We start from the raw sequence: 15,829 nt of genomic DNA, 5'->3' as shown, positions 1-15,829 counted from the left end.
AATGAATTAGGTCATGTACTTAGAAAGTTGCCGAGCACATAAGCCCTGCTCAATATCAGCCATTATTTTATCTGTATGCACAAATGTGCTCTTCTAATTGAATATACAAATGGTATTCTAAGCATAGTATTCTGCATCCTGCCTTTTTCCACTTAGTATAAGAATTGGAAATACTCAAAATAATAAGTTAACATTTGAGCTTTCTGGATACCAGAATTGCTACATAGTTTATATGACTCATGGCTCCTACTCCCCACTTTAGAGATAAAATAAGTTCAGGGCCTCCCTGGTGGCCCAAGGGGTTAGGCTATCTAGGTTTGAATTTGGCAAAGTTACTTGACATTTACAAGGCAGTCTCCTGGTATATCAAATGGGACCAATAACACCTTCTTTTAAAGGCTGTTTTAAGAAAATGATTGTGAAAAATGCCCTGAAAACTGTAAAATTCTATTGTTATTTACTATTCATGTCATACCTTGTGTAGGCTGTAAGCTCTTTGTCCACAAAGGGGTTCTTCATAAAATTCCCCAATGGGTTCACATCCAGCAGGCATTCAATAAATGTTTGCAGAATTTATTGTTAAGAAAAAAGATAAGCAAAAGGACAAGCATCAAGGTGAAGGTAAGCATCACCTCTGCACTGAATCTTTAGGGCTCCTACAACAGGAGACCCTGGATTGACTTGCCTTGCCTTCTCCAATGGAAACGTGATAGGTATTTGCACTGCATGTTCCATGACATTTAAACTCTGCTTTCTGCTTTTTCAGTGAAAGAGTCATATAAATGATTACTTTAATGCATATACATAGGCATCTATACATATACAACACACATCCAAAATACATTATTTTTAATTAAGTATACTAAAATAAAATATATCTGGGATGTAGTTCAAAATAATCCAGATGGAGGAAGTGGGTGGGGTATAGATGAACACTGCTAAGAGCTTTACATGTATTATTCATTTAATCCTTACAATAATCTACCGAGGTAGGTTTTTTTTTTTTTTTAAATCTCAGATCTTATAGATGGGCTTTAAAGAGATATTTGCCCAAGATCATGTGACTATTAAGTCATCAATCTATTCAATGAAACTAAACTTTAGGGATTTCAGAGACTCTGAGCACTAAAATCCTTCCAAATGTTCATTTAATGAAAGTAGTTAAACTGGAAATTGTAGCATATTCTAGAGAAAAAGAACAAGGGAAAGAAGATACTAAGTGAATTTTTAAAGTAGGTAAAGGCCTGAAACCTACATAAATAACATACTTCCAATGTAACTATAGGGGCCAAATTTCTGGAGACATAAATTGAATTACACAATTTGACATGCAATCTCTACTATAAAGCTTCCAAGCTGTCATAGAAGTAGATTCCTAAAGTCTACCAAGTCCCCACAATCAAGACTCTTAGAGCCTGCAAGGTTAGGAACAAAATGTTCTATTATCTCAACACCTAGGATCTTATGTCCACTTACAGTGTGGCATTTATTACTATGGTATTTTTTTCATTTCAGACTTAATTTGTAAAAAAAAAATATATATCTTATATCCTTCACCCAAATGTTAACATCTTTATCACATACAATTTATCATTTTCTCAGTGTTCATATACTTTTTTTCTCTGAAGGTTTAAGAGTAAGATGCAAACATGACTCTCCTTTATCTCTAAGTATTTCCATGTGCCATTGTATTTTAATCAACTGGTCAGATAGCTGTCACTAAATTATGTCCTCCCTCCCCTGCCAAAAACTGAGACCACGTCTCATTAGATAACCCTGTTCTACTAACGCCCAGGACAAGAGAAACTAGAGAAACTACGTGAAAAGGAAGTGTCACCTCAAAATATGTGACACATTAAATACTTCACTGAGTTTCAAGCCAAAGAAACTGAAACATCATAACATTTTCTTGCAAAACATTCCATACTAGATACTTTTAAGGAAAATAATAAACCACATATTTGGTTCCTTACAATTTCAAGAACTTTAACTGAGCTGAGCTTGCACTTGTGATCACGTGTTACATTCTACACATTCTTGCTGTGAATAGCTAACACCCACATCTACTCTAGATATATCTTTGTCTAATCTCATCACAGATTACTTTGCTCAATATGAATCATTAAATATAAAGGCCTTAAATATTTAATGAAAATGAGTTTAAAAGAACCACTATCCACACCTAATCACAGTTCCTTGTAGGCACTCAAATGTTTAGTTATGACATGCCATGAACGTCGAAGTACGTCGAAGTACTTTTACAAAACAGACAAGCATCGTTACGAGTTAGAGCTATTTGCTATTATCAAGGTTTGACTGTTTTGAAATATGGTTTTTAAAAGTGGTAAAGAAGGCCCTCCCTGGTGGCGCAGCGGGTTTAAGCACTGCATTGAGAAGCTAAAGCCACTTCTGCATGAGTTCGATTCCCGCCTGCCCCGGAGGTGACCACATGGCGCGGCAGACCTCTCCTGACCCGCCCGCTGCTCCCCTTAGCAGTGTACTTCGTCGATCTGCCTGTTCTGCTCCCCACTCTTTCTCTGGTGAAGCCTCTCACTGCCCCTGAGCCTCTGGCCTGTATCCCAGTTCTGTATGTACAAATAAATAAATCTTTAAAAAAAAAAAGTGGTAAAGAATATACCTATCATCTAGACATAGGCCAATAGGAAAAAACATGTTAAGATAAAGGATTTAATTCTGGCTATTTCTGTCCATTTTTAATGTATAAATTTCTATTAGTAAGAAGCCACTACATTATTTTTAAAGGGCTCAATAACCATGTGTAGCTAGTGACCAACATGTTGGGTGTCACATAAAGAATTGCCATCACTGACAGAAAGTTTTACTAGACGGTTCTCTGTCCCCTTGTAAAAAAACATCTCTGACATCCGTATCATTCAGATAACCCACTAATTCTCCAACTTCATTATGAACACAAACCTCCTGGGATCTTGTTAAAATGAAGATCCCGTATTTCTAACAAGTTCCCAGTGATGTTAATTCTGCTGGTAACAGACCATTCTACCTGCTTTCTGTGGCTAACAACGGCCGCCCTCCCAATTATTCTAGCTCATGCATCAGGCTTACAAACAGCATGCAGTCCTTCTCTCCAACCCAACTTCTGCCATCTTCCTGGATGGTTTCAACAGTTCACATAGACAATCTAAGCAACACTTAACCACTCAGTTCGCAGATCTTGTGATGTGCTCCAACCCAATACTCACACCCAGATACCTTATAATTGCCTCAAATGTTTCTACCTCTGAAACTGCTATACTACACTTTGAAATCACAGAAGATTGCTTTCCCAAGCACTTTCATTAGCACTGTTCTTCAAACTTATCAGCACTTCCAGACTATAAATTCCTTCCTATTTCTTATTTTCTATCTTAGATTTTTTTCTTGCAAATTCTCTAAACTCCCATAACTCTTTTACTTCTTTGTTGAGTCCTCTTGGCAAAATCCCAGTCTGAAATAACCAACTATTATTTTCTCTATGCTAAACCGAGGATCCTGAACTGGTGAAAGAAAAGCCACACCACATGTCTGATGGTGTCACTGTAAAAATTCATGGTTATCAACTTTAATTGGACCTTCATTCCAGTTTGGAAACTTTTAATTTTTCTAGACAAACTTCCTTTCCCAGTCTTCACAATTATTCTTTGAAGCCTTCTCTCCTTCGGCTTCTAAGTCTCATGTCTCTCCCTACATTCTCCAGTAGAAATAAAACAGATCAAACAGAAACCTTTTCCTTCCTATTACAGTAGGAATGCACTATCACAGGATAATTGTTTCACTTGTGCATGGAATCCTTCTCCTCCTACCTTTAATCCTTTTTTGCCTATCAGATCTTTTCTCAGAAACATGTATATATCAACTAATCCTTCCCTCCCTGGGGAAAAAAAGCCTAGTTTAAGAAAACAATCTCAAAGGCTACATACAATACAATTCCATTTACATGCCATGCTGGAAAAGGCAAAACTATGAAGAGAGTAAAGAGAGTTAGAAGGAGAATAAAGGAATTAGGGAGGGATGAACAAACAGAACACAGGAATTTCAGGGTAGTGAAAATATCCCGTAAGATACTATAATAATGCATACACATCATTATAGATTTATTCAAACCCATTGAAAGTGTGCCACCAAAAACGAACCATGGAATAAACTATGGACTTTAGGTGGTAAAATGTGTAAAGGTGGTTCATCAACTGTAATAGACCTACCATACTGTGGAATGCTGATAGCAGAAGAGGCTATTAGAGGAGAGAAAGGGGATATATGAGAACTCTACATTGTACTCAATTTTGCTATGAACCTAGATCTGCTCTGAAAAATAATTTTTAATTAAAAAAGGCATCCTTCAACTGCTTTTGAACTATTGCCCTGCCCCTTTAAAAGCAAACATATTAGAAAGTTTCCCTATGTCCCCTGAATCCGATTTCTTACCTCCCATTCTCTGCTACAATAAGGTTTCTGTACCTATCACTCCATCAAAACTACTTCCTCTAATGATTTTTTGTGACAGTGTGCAGTTGACTATTTGGTTCCTTCTTGACTATTTTCTCCCTTTCTTCCCTTGGTTTCCAGGACCTAACACTTCCTCCAACTTCTCTAGTCAGCCGTCCTCTTTGTCACTGCAGGCCCATCCTTCTCTAGCCATAAACTTGAAGTTCCTCCAGGCTCAATCAGTCCCATCATCTTTCCCTAGCGAAATTTCCCATCACTCAGAGAGAGATACTATTATTGATACGCTGGTAAATTACTATCTCTACTGAGGTTTCTCTCTATTCTACAAACAAGAGCCATATAATCCATCTGTTTATTTCATACTCCTATTTGAATAGTTCACATAGGTATCCTAAACTTGACTTTTCAAAAAGTGTAACTCAGCGACTTTTCCTATAAGCATACTCCAACCATACTACTCTCTAAGGAATGACACTACCAGCCACCTACTTGCTTATGTCAGAAACCCTGGCGCCATCTCTAATATTTCCATCTTCTTCACCCTACCTCCAAACTCTCTCAGATCCATCTACTTCTGTTCTTCCCCACAGCCACAACTTTAACACAAGCCTTCTGTTATTATTCATTAAGAGTCCTATAATATGCCCTCCCTGGTGGCACAGCGGGTTAAAGCACAGCACTGAGAAGCTAAAGCCACTTTCGCATGAGTTCGATTCCCGCCCACCCCAGAGGTGACCACTTGGTGCGGCAGACCTCTCCTGACCCGCCCGCTGCTCCCCTCAGCAGTGTACTTCGTAGATCTGCCTGTTCTGCTCCCCGCTCTGTCTGGTGAATCCTCTCCGCCCCTGAACCTCTGGCCTGTACCCCAGTTCTGTATGAACAAATAAATAAATCTTTAAAAAAAAAAAAGAGTTAGCCCACCCTGGTGCTGCAGCGGGTTAAAGCACAGCACTGACAATCTAAAGCCGCTTCCGCATGAGTCGATTCCCGCCTGCCCCGGAGGTGACCACATGGCGTGGCAGACCTCTCCTGACCCGCCCGCTGCTCCCCTCAGCAATGTACTTCGTCGATCTGCCTGTTCTGTTCCCCGCTCTGTCTCTGGTGAAGCCTCTCGCCGCCCCTGCGCCTCTGGCCTGTACCCCACTTCTGTATGCACAAATAAATACATCTTAAAATAAATAAATAAATAAAAAAGAGTCCTGCAATAAGCCTTTCTCCCCTGCTTGAGAGCCTCAATCACTTCCCATTGTTCTTAGGACAATATTGAAAATGTCTGCCAATCTGGCCCATGCATTCTTGCCCCAACCTCATCTTATGATAGAATGCCACTCTATCATTTCTTTGCTTTCATAATTTTCTACCCAATTCTTGAAAGCATCAAGTTCTTTTTGCCTCTGTCACGAAGGACCCTGTTCCTACTGTTATCTTTAGTCCTTTAAAGAGATAATCAACATGAAATGTCCTCAGAGGTACCCCAAACAACCTCTTCTGGTACTCTGTATGTTTGTATTTGTGCTCTTTATTACAATTACACAATTATGCTTATTTATTTAATGCACAACATTAAAATAAGACCTCAAATTTATTATTTACTTATTCCGTCATTCATTTAATGTACAACTCTTGAATTAGACCTCAAGCTCTTTGGGGGCAGAAGAGAGTTTATTGCTATATCCCTGATTACATAAACAGGTCTGGCCCATAAACAAAATACATTTACCAGTCTGTATATAACTCCGCAGGGACAATGTTCTCAGCTTGTACCACCAGCAAGGTATATATACATATATCAGAAATTCTTCCTTCCTTGTTGTAAATCATTTCCTAGGCAGCCTGTGTAAGGCCATCATCACTAACAGGTCAATACATACAGTTACTGGGGCTGGCATTCTAATAATCTTATAACATAGTGACAGCTAGGCTTCCAAATGGCTAAATACGTTGAGCTACATATTGAAGAAAAATTGCTTCTGCAAACTCAGTCCGTTCTTTTTTCTCTGAAGCAAAATGGATGGCATAGGTTTTAGGTATCTAATATTCATATGAAAAAAGTAAATTGCTGTATTATGCAATTATCCTCCAATGTAGTATTATTGCTGTATTATGCAATTATCCTCCAATGTGGTATTTCAGACACAGTTTATGTTATATCAGACTAACAGGAAAGACTGAATTGTATTGTATTTTTCATTTTAAATGTTAGCAAAGTGGGGACACCCTGGCAGCACAAGGGATTAAAGCACAACAATATAAAGCTTTTCACAGCCACTGCAGCATGAATTCTATACCTGGCCAGGAAGGTGACCCACATGGTACAGCAGACCTCTCCTGTCTCACCCACTGCTCCCCTCAGCAGTTTACTTCAGTAAAACTGCCCGTTCTGCTCCCCACTCTATCTCTAGTGAATCCTCTCACCTACCCCTGACCCTGGCACCTCTGGCCTGTACCCCAGTTCTTATATGTATAAATAAATATTTAAAAATAAATAAATATTAGCAAAGTATGTACTGATGGCAAATGAAGATACCACCACAGGTATCAACTCCTCTTTGCTGTACAGACTAGGGTAGTGTAATTCTCAAACAAAGACAGTCCCCAAAATACAATCCTAGAAACTCCCCATTGAAATCACAATTATAAAGCAGGACACATTTCCCGTTAGAACAATGAACTAATGCTTCTAACAAAGCACTCAGTATCAAATTCAAACTAGATTAATGTGATAAATCAAAATTCAGTAAGCACAAATTTTGTGATACCTTTAAATGGCAAATTTGTACTTCAAGTTCTACAATGTAATACAAGTGGCCCCAATGTGCTATAAAAATATACATTGAACCCCAATTCAACTAAACTATATCACAACTTTGAATTGCAATAATTCTGTCAGTTACATTAAAAGTATGAATTTAGAGCTTTCTCATTAGTAAGTTTCTTAAAGCAAAAAAGGTGGTCAAAATGATTCTACTTTACATAGTCTGCAATGACTTTTCTCTACCACTAGATGGTACTACCAGCCTCAGAAATCTAGGGAATAAAAGGGAAGAGTCTGTATTAATCATCATTGCCGTCTTCAACAATCCTGCATCAGTATGTTCATATACTTGTATTTGTCAGATCACAAGTGTCAATCCTTGGCCTAATATACACAGTGACTACAGAGTTAAAGACAATTAAATAAATACACTGTTAAGGTCTGAAGTAATGAAAGATGAAAGTTTACTGTTTCACAAATGGTTTTCCCCTAAAATTAGGTGTCAAAAGAACTGAAGAAAAACACTAAAGGTTTATCAGTTGCACTTAATCACCTCAAAACATTTTTTAATTTATTGTCTGCTTACCTTAAAGACAAGTTTTTGCTAAGACTGTATTTTTAACCAGCACTTTAAAATATGTGGACTAATCTAGGGTGCAAAGTGAAAACAATACTATTTTTGCATTGTGAAAGTAAAGATCTAAGTGATCAAAAATTTTAATATGCTAACCCTGATAATTTGGTAGGCCTTTATAAAAAGAAACAACTACCCAAAATGGGCTCAAACCTTTTAACTCTAAGCAACATGTTCTCATGATCTAACAAAACGTTAAAGATTTCTAATTTAAATGGAGGGGCAGGACAATTTCAGATTAAACTTAACATGTCTAACCTGGTCTTGTATAAACTGAAGTGGAAAAAACTATAAAATAATTTCAAAGTTTGTATTGTAAAACTGTTTAGTTCTTATGAACATGCCTGTTAAGAAGGTACTAGCAGGTGAATAAAAATTGAACAGAGGGCCCTCCCTGGTGGCGCAGCAGGTTAAAGCACTGCACTGAGAAGCCAAAGCCACTTCCGCATGAGTTCCATCCCCGCCTGCCCCGGAGGTGACCACATTGCGCGGCAGGCCTCTCCTGACCCGCCCGCTGCTGCCCGCTGCTCCCCTCAGCAGTGTGCTTCGTAGATCTGACTGTTGTGCTCCCCGCTCTGTCTCTGGTGAATCCTCTCGCCACCCATGAGCCTCTGGCCTGTACCCCAGTTCTGTATGTACAAATAAAATAAATCTTTAAAAAAAAATTGAACAGAAAGCCTAATGATCACAAAACGTACTAGAATCCTCATTTCACATTTTCTATTTCTGATGCAGTAAGGATCTCAAATATTACCTTTACAATATACTAACACACTTACATGGACACAAATATCCATCACCACTAACAATTTGTTCCAAAAGATAAATATATTCTCAATGTATTCTTAACAAAAAACTTCGGGGTAAAATTTTCTTAAAAACTCTGACTTTTTTCTTTACTACGTAATTTAGTTTATCCTAATACTGCTGTTAATTCTTCAAAACATGTTCATTATTGAAATACACCTTATCGTAAAAATTAATATGGTATAATCCACATATATTTTATTCCAATTTCTTCTTGAAACTGAAAAGTGGCTGAATGACGTACCTTCAGAGTTATGTGCAGTTTTCTTGTGTTTTCGGCAATAAACCCTATAAAAAATGATGAAATTAAAATTTATCAAGCAGACCAACTAGTTAAATTCATTTTTCAAAATAATAAAATGAGTAGTATACTTCACCCCATTTACAAACTGGATTCCAAGAGTCTCATTGTTAAACGCCCTATGCCATTTCTCTAAACTAAGCATCAAATTCCTTACCAAAAACACCCTTTATGATGATGTTGAAATGCTTTGAAATGGGATTTTTTTTAAGCCTAAGAAAGTATAACTGTTCAAAAAACTTAAAGAGAAGTTAAATAATTACATGTAAATTCCTTGTGAAGGTTTCTCTCGTATTTGAGCTTTATCATGCAATGCACAGTGGTAGTGGTATGTCCTGTGACATGTTTTCACATCACAACCAATTGTTGCTCCAGGACAATGGCACAAAGAACACATCTATAGCAAAACAATAAAATAATATTAATTAGTGTGTGATTTCACTAAGGTTGTGATATAAGGTTAAAGGCATATCAATCTCTATCAAGGAAAGCAAACTGGTTATTGAAAAGTTCTGTATCTAATATTACTATTTTTCTTGTTTTCTCATCTAGAAATAATTAAAAGACATTCTTGCAGGGGCATTTTTTTCTGTGTTAAACTGACAAATTTCATGGATTGTTTTGTTGTAGGTAAAACAAAATTTGAGGTGTTGCAAATTAGGATTGTAAATTGTATATAACTGAGACCTGTTCAGAATTCAGATCTTCCTGGAAATGTGTAACTGGGGAATATACTGGAAAAAAATTTTTTTCTTCACATTTTCACTGAATCAATGAGAATCTTTGGGACGAGACCTCACATGCTATTTTAGTAATCTAGAAAAATCAATTTCAAGTGAAAGGAGAGAGAAGGAAAAGAATCAGGCAGACTTATACCTCATCTTCTAAAAATATTTTGTGATGTCAAGTTGATTGTGAAAATAAGCTTATCTATCTCAATTTAACCTATTACTTACCACACACTATGAATTCAGACACTTCCAATTTATTTTAATATACCTTACCTTTTCATTTTATTGTTAAAATTATTTAAGTAGATCATATTCTAAATTTACAATTTTTTAAAGTACATAACAATGGTTATTAATGATTTTGATTAACAGTATATTCCACTGAATGAACTTTTCATGAGGCTATTTCCTAAGTTATAAAGGCCATGGCAAAATAAATTTACTATATAAGGCAAAAATCAAAAACTGTTCATGTTTCTTGGCTGCAAGAGAATTCATTCTGAACTGTTCTCATTCCTTATTTTTTTTTTCTTTTGTAATTAACGATTCCAAGGAGTTTAGATTTTTTTTAATTGCAGTAACATAGGTTTACAATGTTGTTTGTGTTTTCAAAGTATATAATCTCCCCCTTTAGGAGTTGTTATCACACTGCACCTACCACCAAAACACCCATACAGAGCGAAGGAAAAAAAAAACAACTCCACTATAGTCCTCTTAATTAATTTTAACATAAAGAACACTTACCATGCTAACTTGTGGATCACTCAGATCCTAAGCAATTTTGGTATACCAAGAGGGCACTATAAATTCCAATAAAATTTCTCACATTTTTCTATGCAAGGCAAACATTCAACCTCTCATTCAAAGTATATCTTAAAAATATCCACAAAGAAGTTAAAACCAGAAACATTTTCAATATAAGTACTTCCCAGAAAACATGAGGGTCAATGTCCACTACCAGTACTCAAAAATAGTGTACTTTCTCAAGTAAATACAGAAACTTCAAAATGTTACTGTAAAAAAACATACTGTCGAATTACCAACAAGGTTAAATTGTTAAATGCTTTTGGGTGGCTTATAAATTCTTGAGAATGGGGTATTTGTATTACAGCTTAATTAGGGGGCTCTACTTTTTAATAAATTACATAATTAGAAGAACTTGGAAAAATACAAAGAAATTTAAAAATCACTCATACTCACACTAAGCACATACCTTTACAAGGTTTACACATTTACATAATTTTCCTATGTAATTATCGTACATACTATTTTGTGACTTGAGTTTTTTAGCTTGAATTGAATATTGATCCACTTCATTGAGAACTATACAGTAAGTAGTTTATATTAAAAGTATATCTCAGATGGTTTGCATAAGTTATGTCAAAAAATTATTGAAATCAGTTAACAAGAACAAATGGAAATAGAGATTGTTGTTAAAAATACTGTAGTGGGCTGGTACTGGCAAACATAGTTAAGCACTCTCATATCCTGCTGAAAGTGGCACATACTCTCTGAACAGCAACTGGCCTCACTTATCAAAGGATTTATATCCTTTGATCCAGAATTTACTACTGTAAATCTAGCCCTAAAAAACAAAAATCAGGTTCAAATTATTAATCATGTTCATTATAGGGGGCCTCCCTGGTGGTGCAAGGGGTTGAGCAGCAGCACTACTCAATTCCCAGCCAGGGAGATTCCCACATGGAGTGACAGGGGAGCCCGCTGCTCCCCTCAGCAGTGTATTTCAATCAATTGAACTGTCCTGCTCTCCACTCTTGCCTCTGTGAATCTTTTCATCCCCCATACCTCTGGCCTGTACCCCAGTTCTTGTGTGCATAAATAAATCTTTTTTAAAATGTTCATTGTAGATTTAGATAGTCTAAAAATGTAAAATCACACATGGAAAACAACAATTGAAAAATGTCTTAATAAATGGTTAATACCCACATATGAAGGAATATTCTATAGTCACTTTTCACAAAAGTGTTAATGGCAAGGGAAGAGGTTAATAGATGTTAAGTAAAAAAGTACAGCAAGATGCAAAACTGAATGGTAACCTAATGATGCCTATGATATATAGTCTTTGAAAACAGGTGGAAGTAGGATAGCAAGGTACTGAGTAGTTTCTCTGGGTAGTTGGTTTTCTTTTTCACACATTTTCTTACAATGGTCCAAAAATGATCTCCAAAAAGTTATTTGAAAGACCACATTTGGAATACTGTAGCAAATACTTCTAGTATCATTCAGTTTAAAGAATGAGAAGGAGAACAAATATCTAAAATATATGAAAATGTTTTCTTCATTTGTTATAAATTCAGCTCTGTCCAAAGTAACTGAGTTAAGCTGCTGTAGTGAAATAAATGCATTTTGCAAACAGTCAATTAAAGCAACTTAGAACATAAACATAAGAAAAAGCTTATGTTCATTTTTGTCAGATTTTCTCAAGGAAGAAAAAAGGAAAACATACCAATAAAAATGTTTTCAGAGAGTGGAAAACTGTTTTCAAGGTTAGGAGTGGGAATTTTTCTCAACGGGCATTTATAAGATCTATTTTCTGAAGCATTCAGTCAAGCATTTTTGCTTCTGTATGAAATCGTGGCAAGGCATCAACCAAATAGCAAAAAAATTGTCCATAATAAAACTAAATTACAATATTTATATTTGCTTGTGTACCTATAAATACAAAATGGGAACATAACTATTACCATTAGAATAATCCTTATTCCCTGAACTCCTGTGGAACTTAAGATGCTGTGTTCATTTTAACTCTTACCATTTTACTGCCTTATATGGCTAAATTATCTTTATAAATATATAGATTTTTATTCATCAATTGCTTCCAAACTCAGTTTTGGGGAAGACTAGCAACATGTCTTAAAAAGCAGTGCTCAATAAATTTGTTGATTTTATGCTTACTTTGTGATTGAAGATTTTATCTTACAGTATTTGTCTTATATCTCGCTCACACTTTTAATACCTACAACGTTTAACATTATCTTCAGGCATGGCTGAATATGTAGAACATATTCATCCTATACAACTGCAACTTTGTGCCTTTCACCATTATCTCCCCATTTCTCCCACCTCATTGGGCCTGGGAGCCAGCACTGCCCTCTCTGTGAAGCACTACACTCTGTTAAGCTGTGCCACACTACTAGCTGCTCACCCACAGATGAAAGAGGAACTAAATCATATATAAGGGACAAAAGGAGGTGAAAGGAATATGACTTACCTAAAGTCCGCAGAGCCAGAGGCTGGGACATACCTGCTCCTCAGTCAACTGACCTATGCCAGGACCAAAAACCAGTTTGCAAAAGGAAGAAGTTTTGTGGAGTGAAAGGGAAAAATAACTGCTCTCTCTCAATAACTATGGGGAAGCTCAGGGAAAATTCAACTAAGACCACAGATACAAGGAAAAACTATTGATAAAATGAGAACGCTGACTTCTAGGATATGGAAGAGAGGGGTCTTCAGAAAAAGCTGGAATCTGATGTCTAGATGGAGTCAAACGGAAACAAGGGGGGAAGGGCTAAGATACAGTGTAGTCCTGCTGAACTACTAGGTACCCCCTGAACCGTCATCTATGGGGCATCAGTAACTGACCAGAGATTGATCATATAAATTCTCACAGTCAAGTATTTACTACCCTCCAGACACCTGTTCCAAAAAAAATGGCTACAATGAACACAGAATGCAAAAGAGGGTACAAGAAGCAGCCATGTTCTTGAGACTCTAGGCAAAGAAAAAATGCAAAATGCACTTGGAGCTGTAAACAGGGTACCCAAGATATTTTTACAGAAGACACAAAACAAAACTGACACCAGCTTACCTTACACTGGTTTGTTTTTTGTTTTGTTTTTAGTAACAGATAACACTATTTCCAGTAAAAACTGGAAAGCAGGACAGTAAGGTTGGGCAAGTTTTTAGAGCTGTCTAAAAAAATGTTCCTAACTTTAGATTCATTGTTTAGAAACTAATAATTCAGCTTCTGCATTATTTGGAGAATCAGCAAGTTATCCAATTTGTTTGTTAAAAATCCCTAAAAGGAATACCAGAGCATGGCCAAGAAAGATATAACTGAACTCATAAATGTTTCTGGTTTACTGTATAACTAAATTTTTGTAAAAACACAGTATTTTGAAAGAGATCTCATAAAAACATAAACTTAACATGTACTACTATTAATAGTAAGGTCTACTAATCTAATGAATAGGTCTAAATGGAAAGCTAGGAAAAAAATAATAAAATCTGAAAGCTGTCAAAGTTATTAAAAAGTAACAAACCTAACCGATTAAGACCTTGTGCTTCTAAAGACAGGGCCAATGAAAACTACTTGTTTCTACCAGAGTAACAGACTAAATTAAAGGAGTTACTGACTGAATCATTTCAGAAGGCTTTTGGAAATTAGAGGGCTATGAACTAAGCCTATCAAGTTACTAGTTAACTTAAGTCTCCTGACCTTGCTCTGAATATGACACACTCTACACCAAATCCAACTTTATGAATCATCGTTGAAGACGAATATAAATTCTCTAACTGCAAAGCTTAAGTTCCCCCCCTCCATCTAAAGATTTAGACAGACTTTTCTGAGCTCAGGTCTTTATATTTAGGCTCTCCTCAGGTGTGGGTCTTTCCGGCTGGGGACATGCTAAACTGCCACGCTGCTCACTATATTTAATCTGCAAAGAAAGCCCCACACACATTCATGCTCAAGGAAGTGCTAAGATTTCCCCCTGAATCAGACAAAGATTACTTTATATCATTGTTTTGGGTTCTCCTCCATTAGCACAAATAAATGTGTTAGTAAAAATAATATAAATTTAAAGCAATCCCAATTACAAAAAAAGTATTCAATGATGACAAAGGGGGGAAAAAGTGCATTTTTAAAAAATAAACTTATTTAGCAATAGCTGAAGACCTGATTTTCTGCATCATTAGTCTCTAAGTTTCTCTTGGATCTTACATTCATTATCCTTAGTCATCTCCAAAATGAAGCAAAGTTCATTTCAATATAAATAACAAGGAAACTATTTGCAGCATTAAAATTAATCTGCATGCCATAAGATGCGTTGTTCTCAATTCTTATTTATATGAATACATTCATGATGCACATACAGAGTTAACACAGGTGAGACTGAGGCCAATGAACAAAGTTTCAGAAGGAAAATTTACCTGTTTTACCCTCTCCCCTCACACTTGAAGGCAAGGTCCCTGCAAGTCCAATCTAGCCACCACCTGTCTGCAAACATGAAGTTTTACTTTAGTGCAGTCATGTCTACTTCTTTTGTGTACTGTGTGTGATTATAAATGAGACCACATAGCTGGCAAAGCTTTAAGTATTGATTATCTGGTCTTTTATACAAAGTTTGCAGATGCGTGTTGTAAGGCAATGATCCATAACCAAGAGTTCACCAAATACCACCTGTGGGCCTTTCTTCAAGATACCTGTCTGCAGGCCCCACCCCTCATTCTGAACAGCAGTTAGGCACAACAGCCCTAAGGACTTAGCGGCACACTAGTGGCCTGGCATCTTCTGCTTCTTTGTATACAGTAAGCAGTGGTAGCATTCTATACGCTGCAAGCACATTTTGCCCTTACTGAATGCTAAATGAGCCACATTCTACTTTTAAAGCACTGGCATTTCTTATTTAATACTCTTGAGCATATCTCTTCTCCTTGAAACTCTTCTTCCTTTGATTTCTACAGCATCACTTTCCCAGTAAAACACTTTTCAAACGCCAGTTTCTGCAAGCAGAACTGATTAGGGTCCACTTTCTTAGCTCACCTGTGGCATTCTATACATATTCTAAGGCCAAACTATGTTTGAGTTTGTACTCCAAGTTGTCTAGCACGATGCTGGGTAGCAAGCAGGCACTCAATTAAGTCTCCGATAAATGGACGAATGAATTCTAGACTTGATATATGGGAGCCCTGCAAACACAATGCCTGGACAAACAGGAGAAATAAGAACATCCTGGATGAGTGAAGACTGAAGAAACACACATACTTTCTCGTCTGAGTCCTACACAACTCTCCACCATCCTGAACGAAAAAACAACCTAATTTTTCCATCTAGATTTCTCTTTTTTCAAATTGCTAGAGCTGCAAACAAAATTAAAACACTCATGAACTAAAGC

General features: G+C 36.6%; 1 protein-coding gene across 2 annotated transcripts in view; it reads right to left on the bottom strand.

Moving 5' to 3' along the window:
- The window catches only part of PHF6 (PHD finger protein 6), a 45,163-nt gene that overhangs the window by 18,688 nt on the left and 10,646 nt on the right, over nt 1–15,829 (bottom strand). For both annotated transcript variants that reach the window (XM_004685822.1, XM_012727295.1), the window contains exons 4-5: nt 9,225–9,358; nt 8,905–8,948 (exon numbers count right to left, since the gene is read on the bottom strand). In XM_004685822.1, the coding sequence (XP_004685879.1) occupies nt 8,905–8,948; nt 9,225–9,358 (178 nt within the window). The remainder of the gene's footprint in view (nt 1–8,904; nt 8,949–9,224; nt 9,359–15,829) is intronic.

The sequence above is a fragment of the Condylura cristata genome, unplaced genomic scaffold, assembly GCF_000260355.1.
Source record: "Condylura cristata isolate star-nosed mole 26May11 unplaced genomic scaffold, ConCri1.0 scaffold00019, whole genome shotgun sequence".
Lineage (NCBI taxonomy): Eukaryota > Metazoa > Chordata > Mammalia > Eulipotyphla > Talpidae > Condylura > Condylura cristata.
The sequence above is the reverse complement of the archived record's forward strand: the minus strand, read 5'-3'. Positions and strand labels throughout refer to the sequence as shown.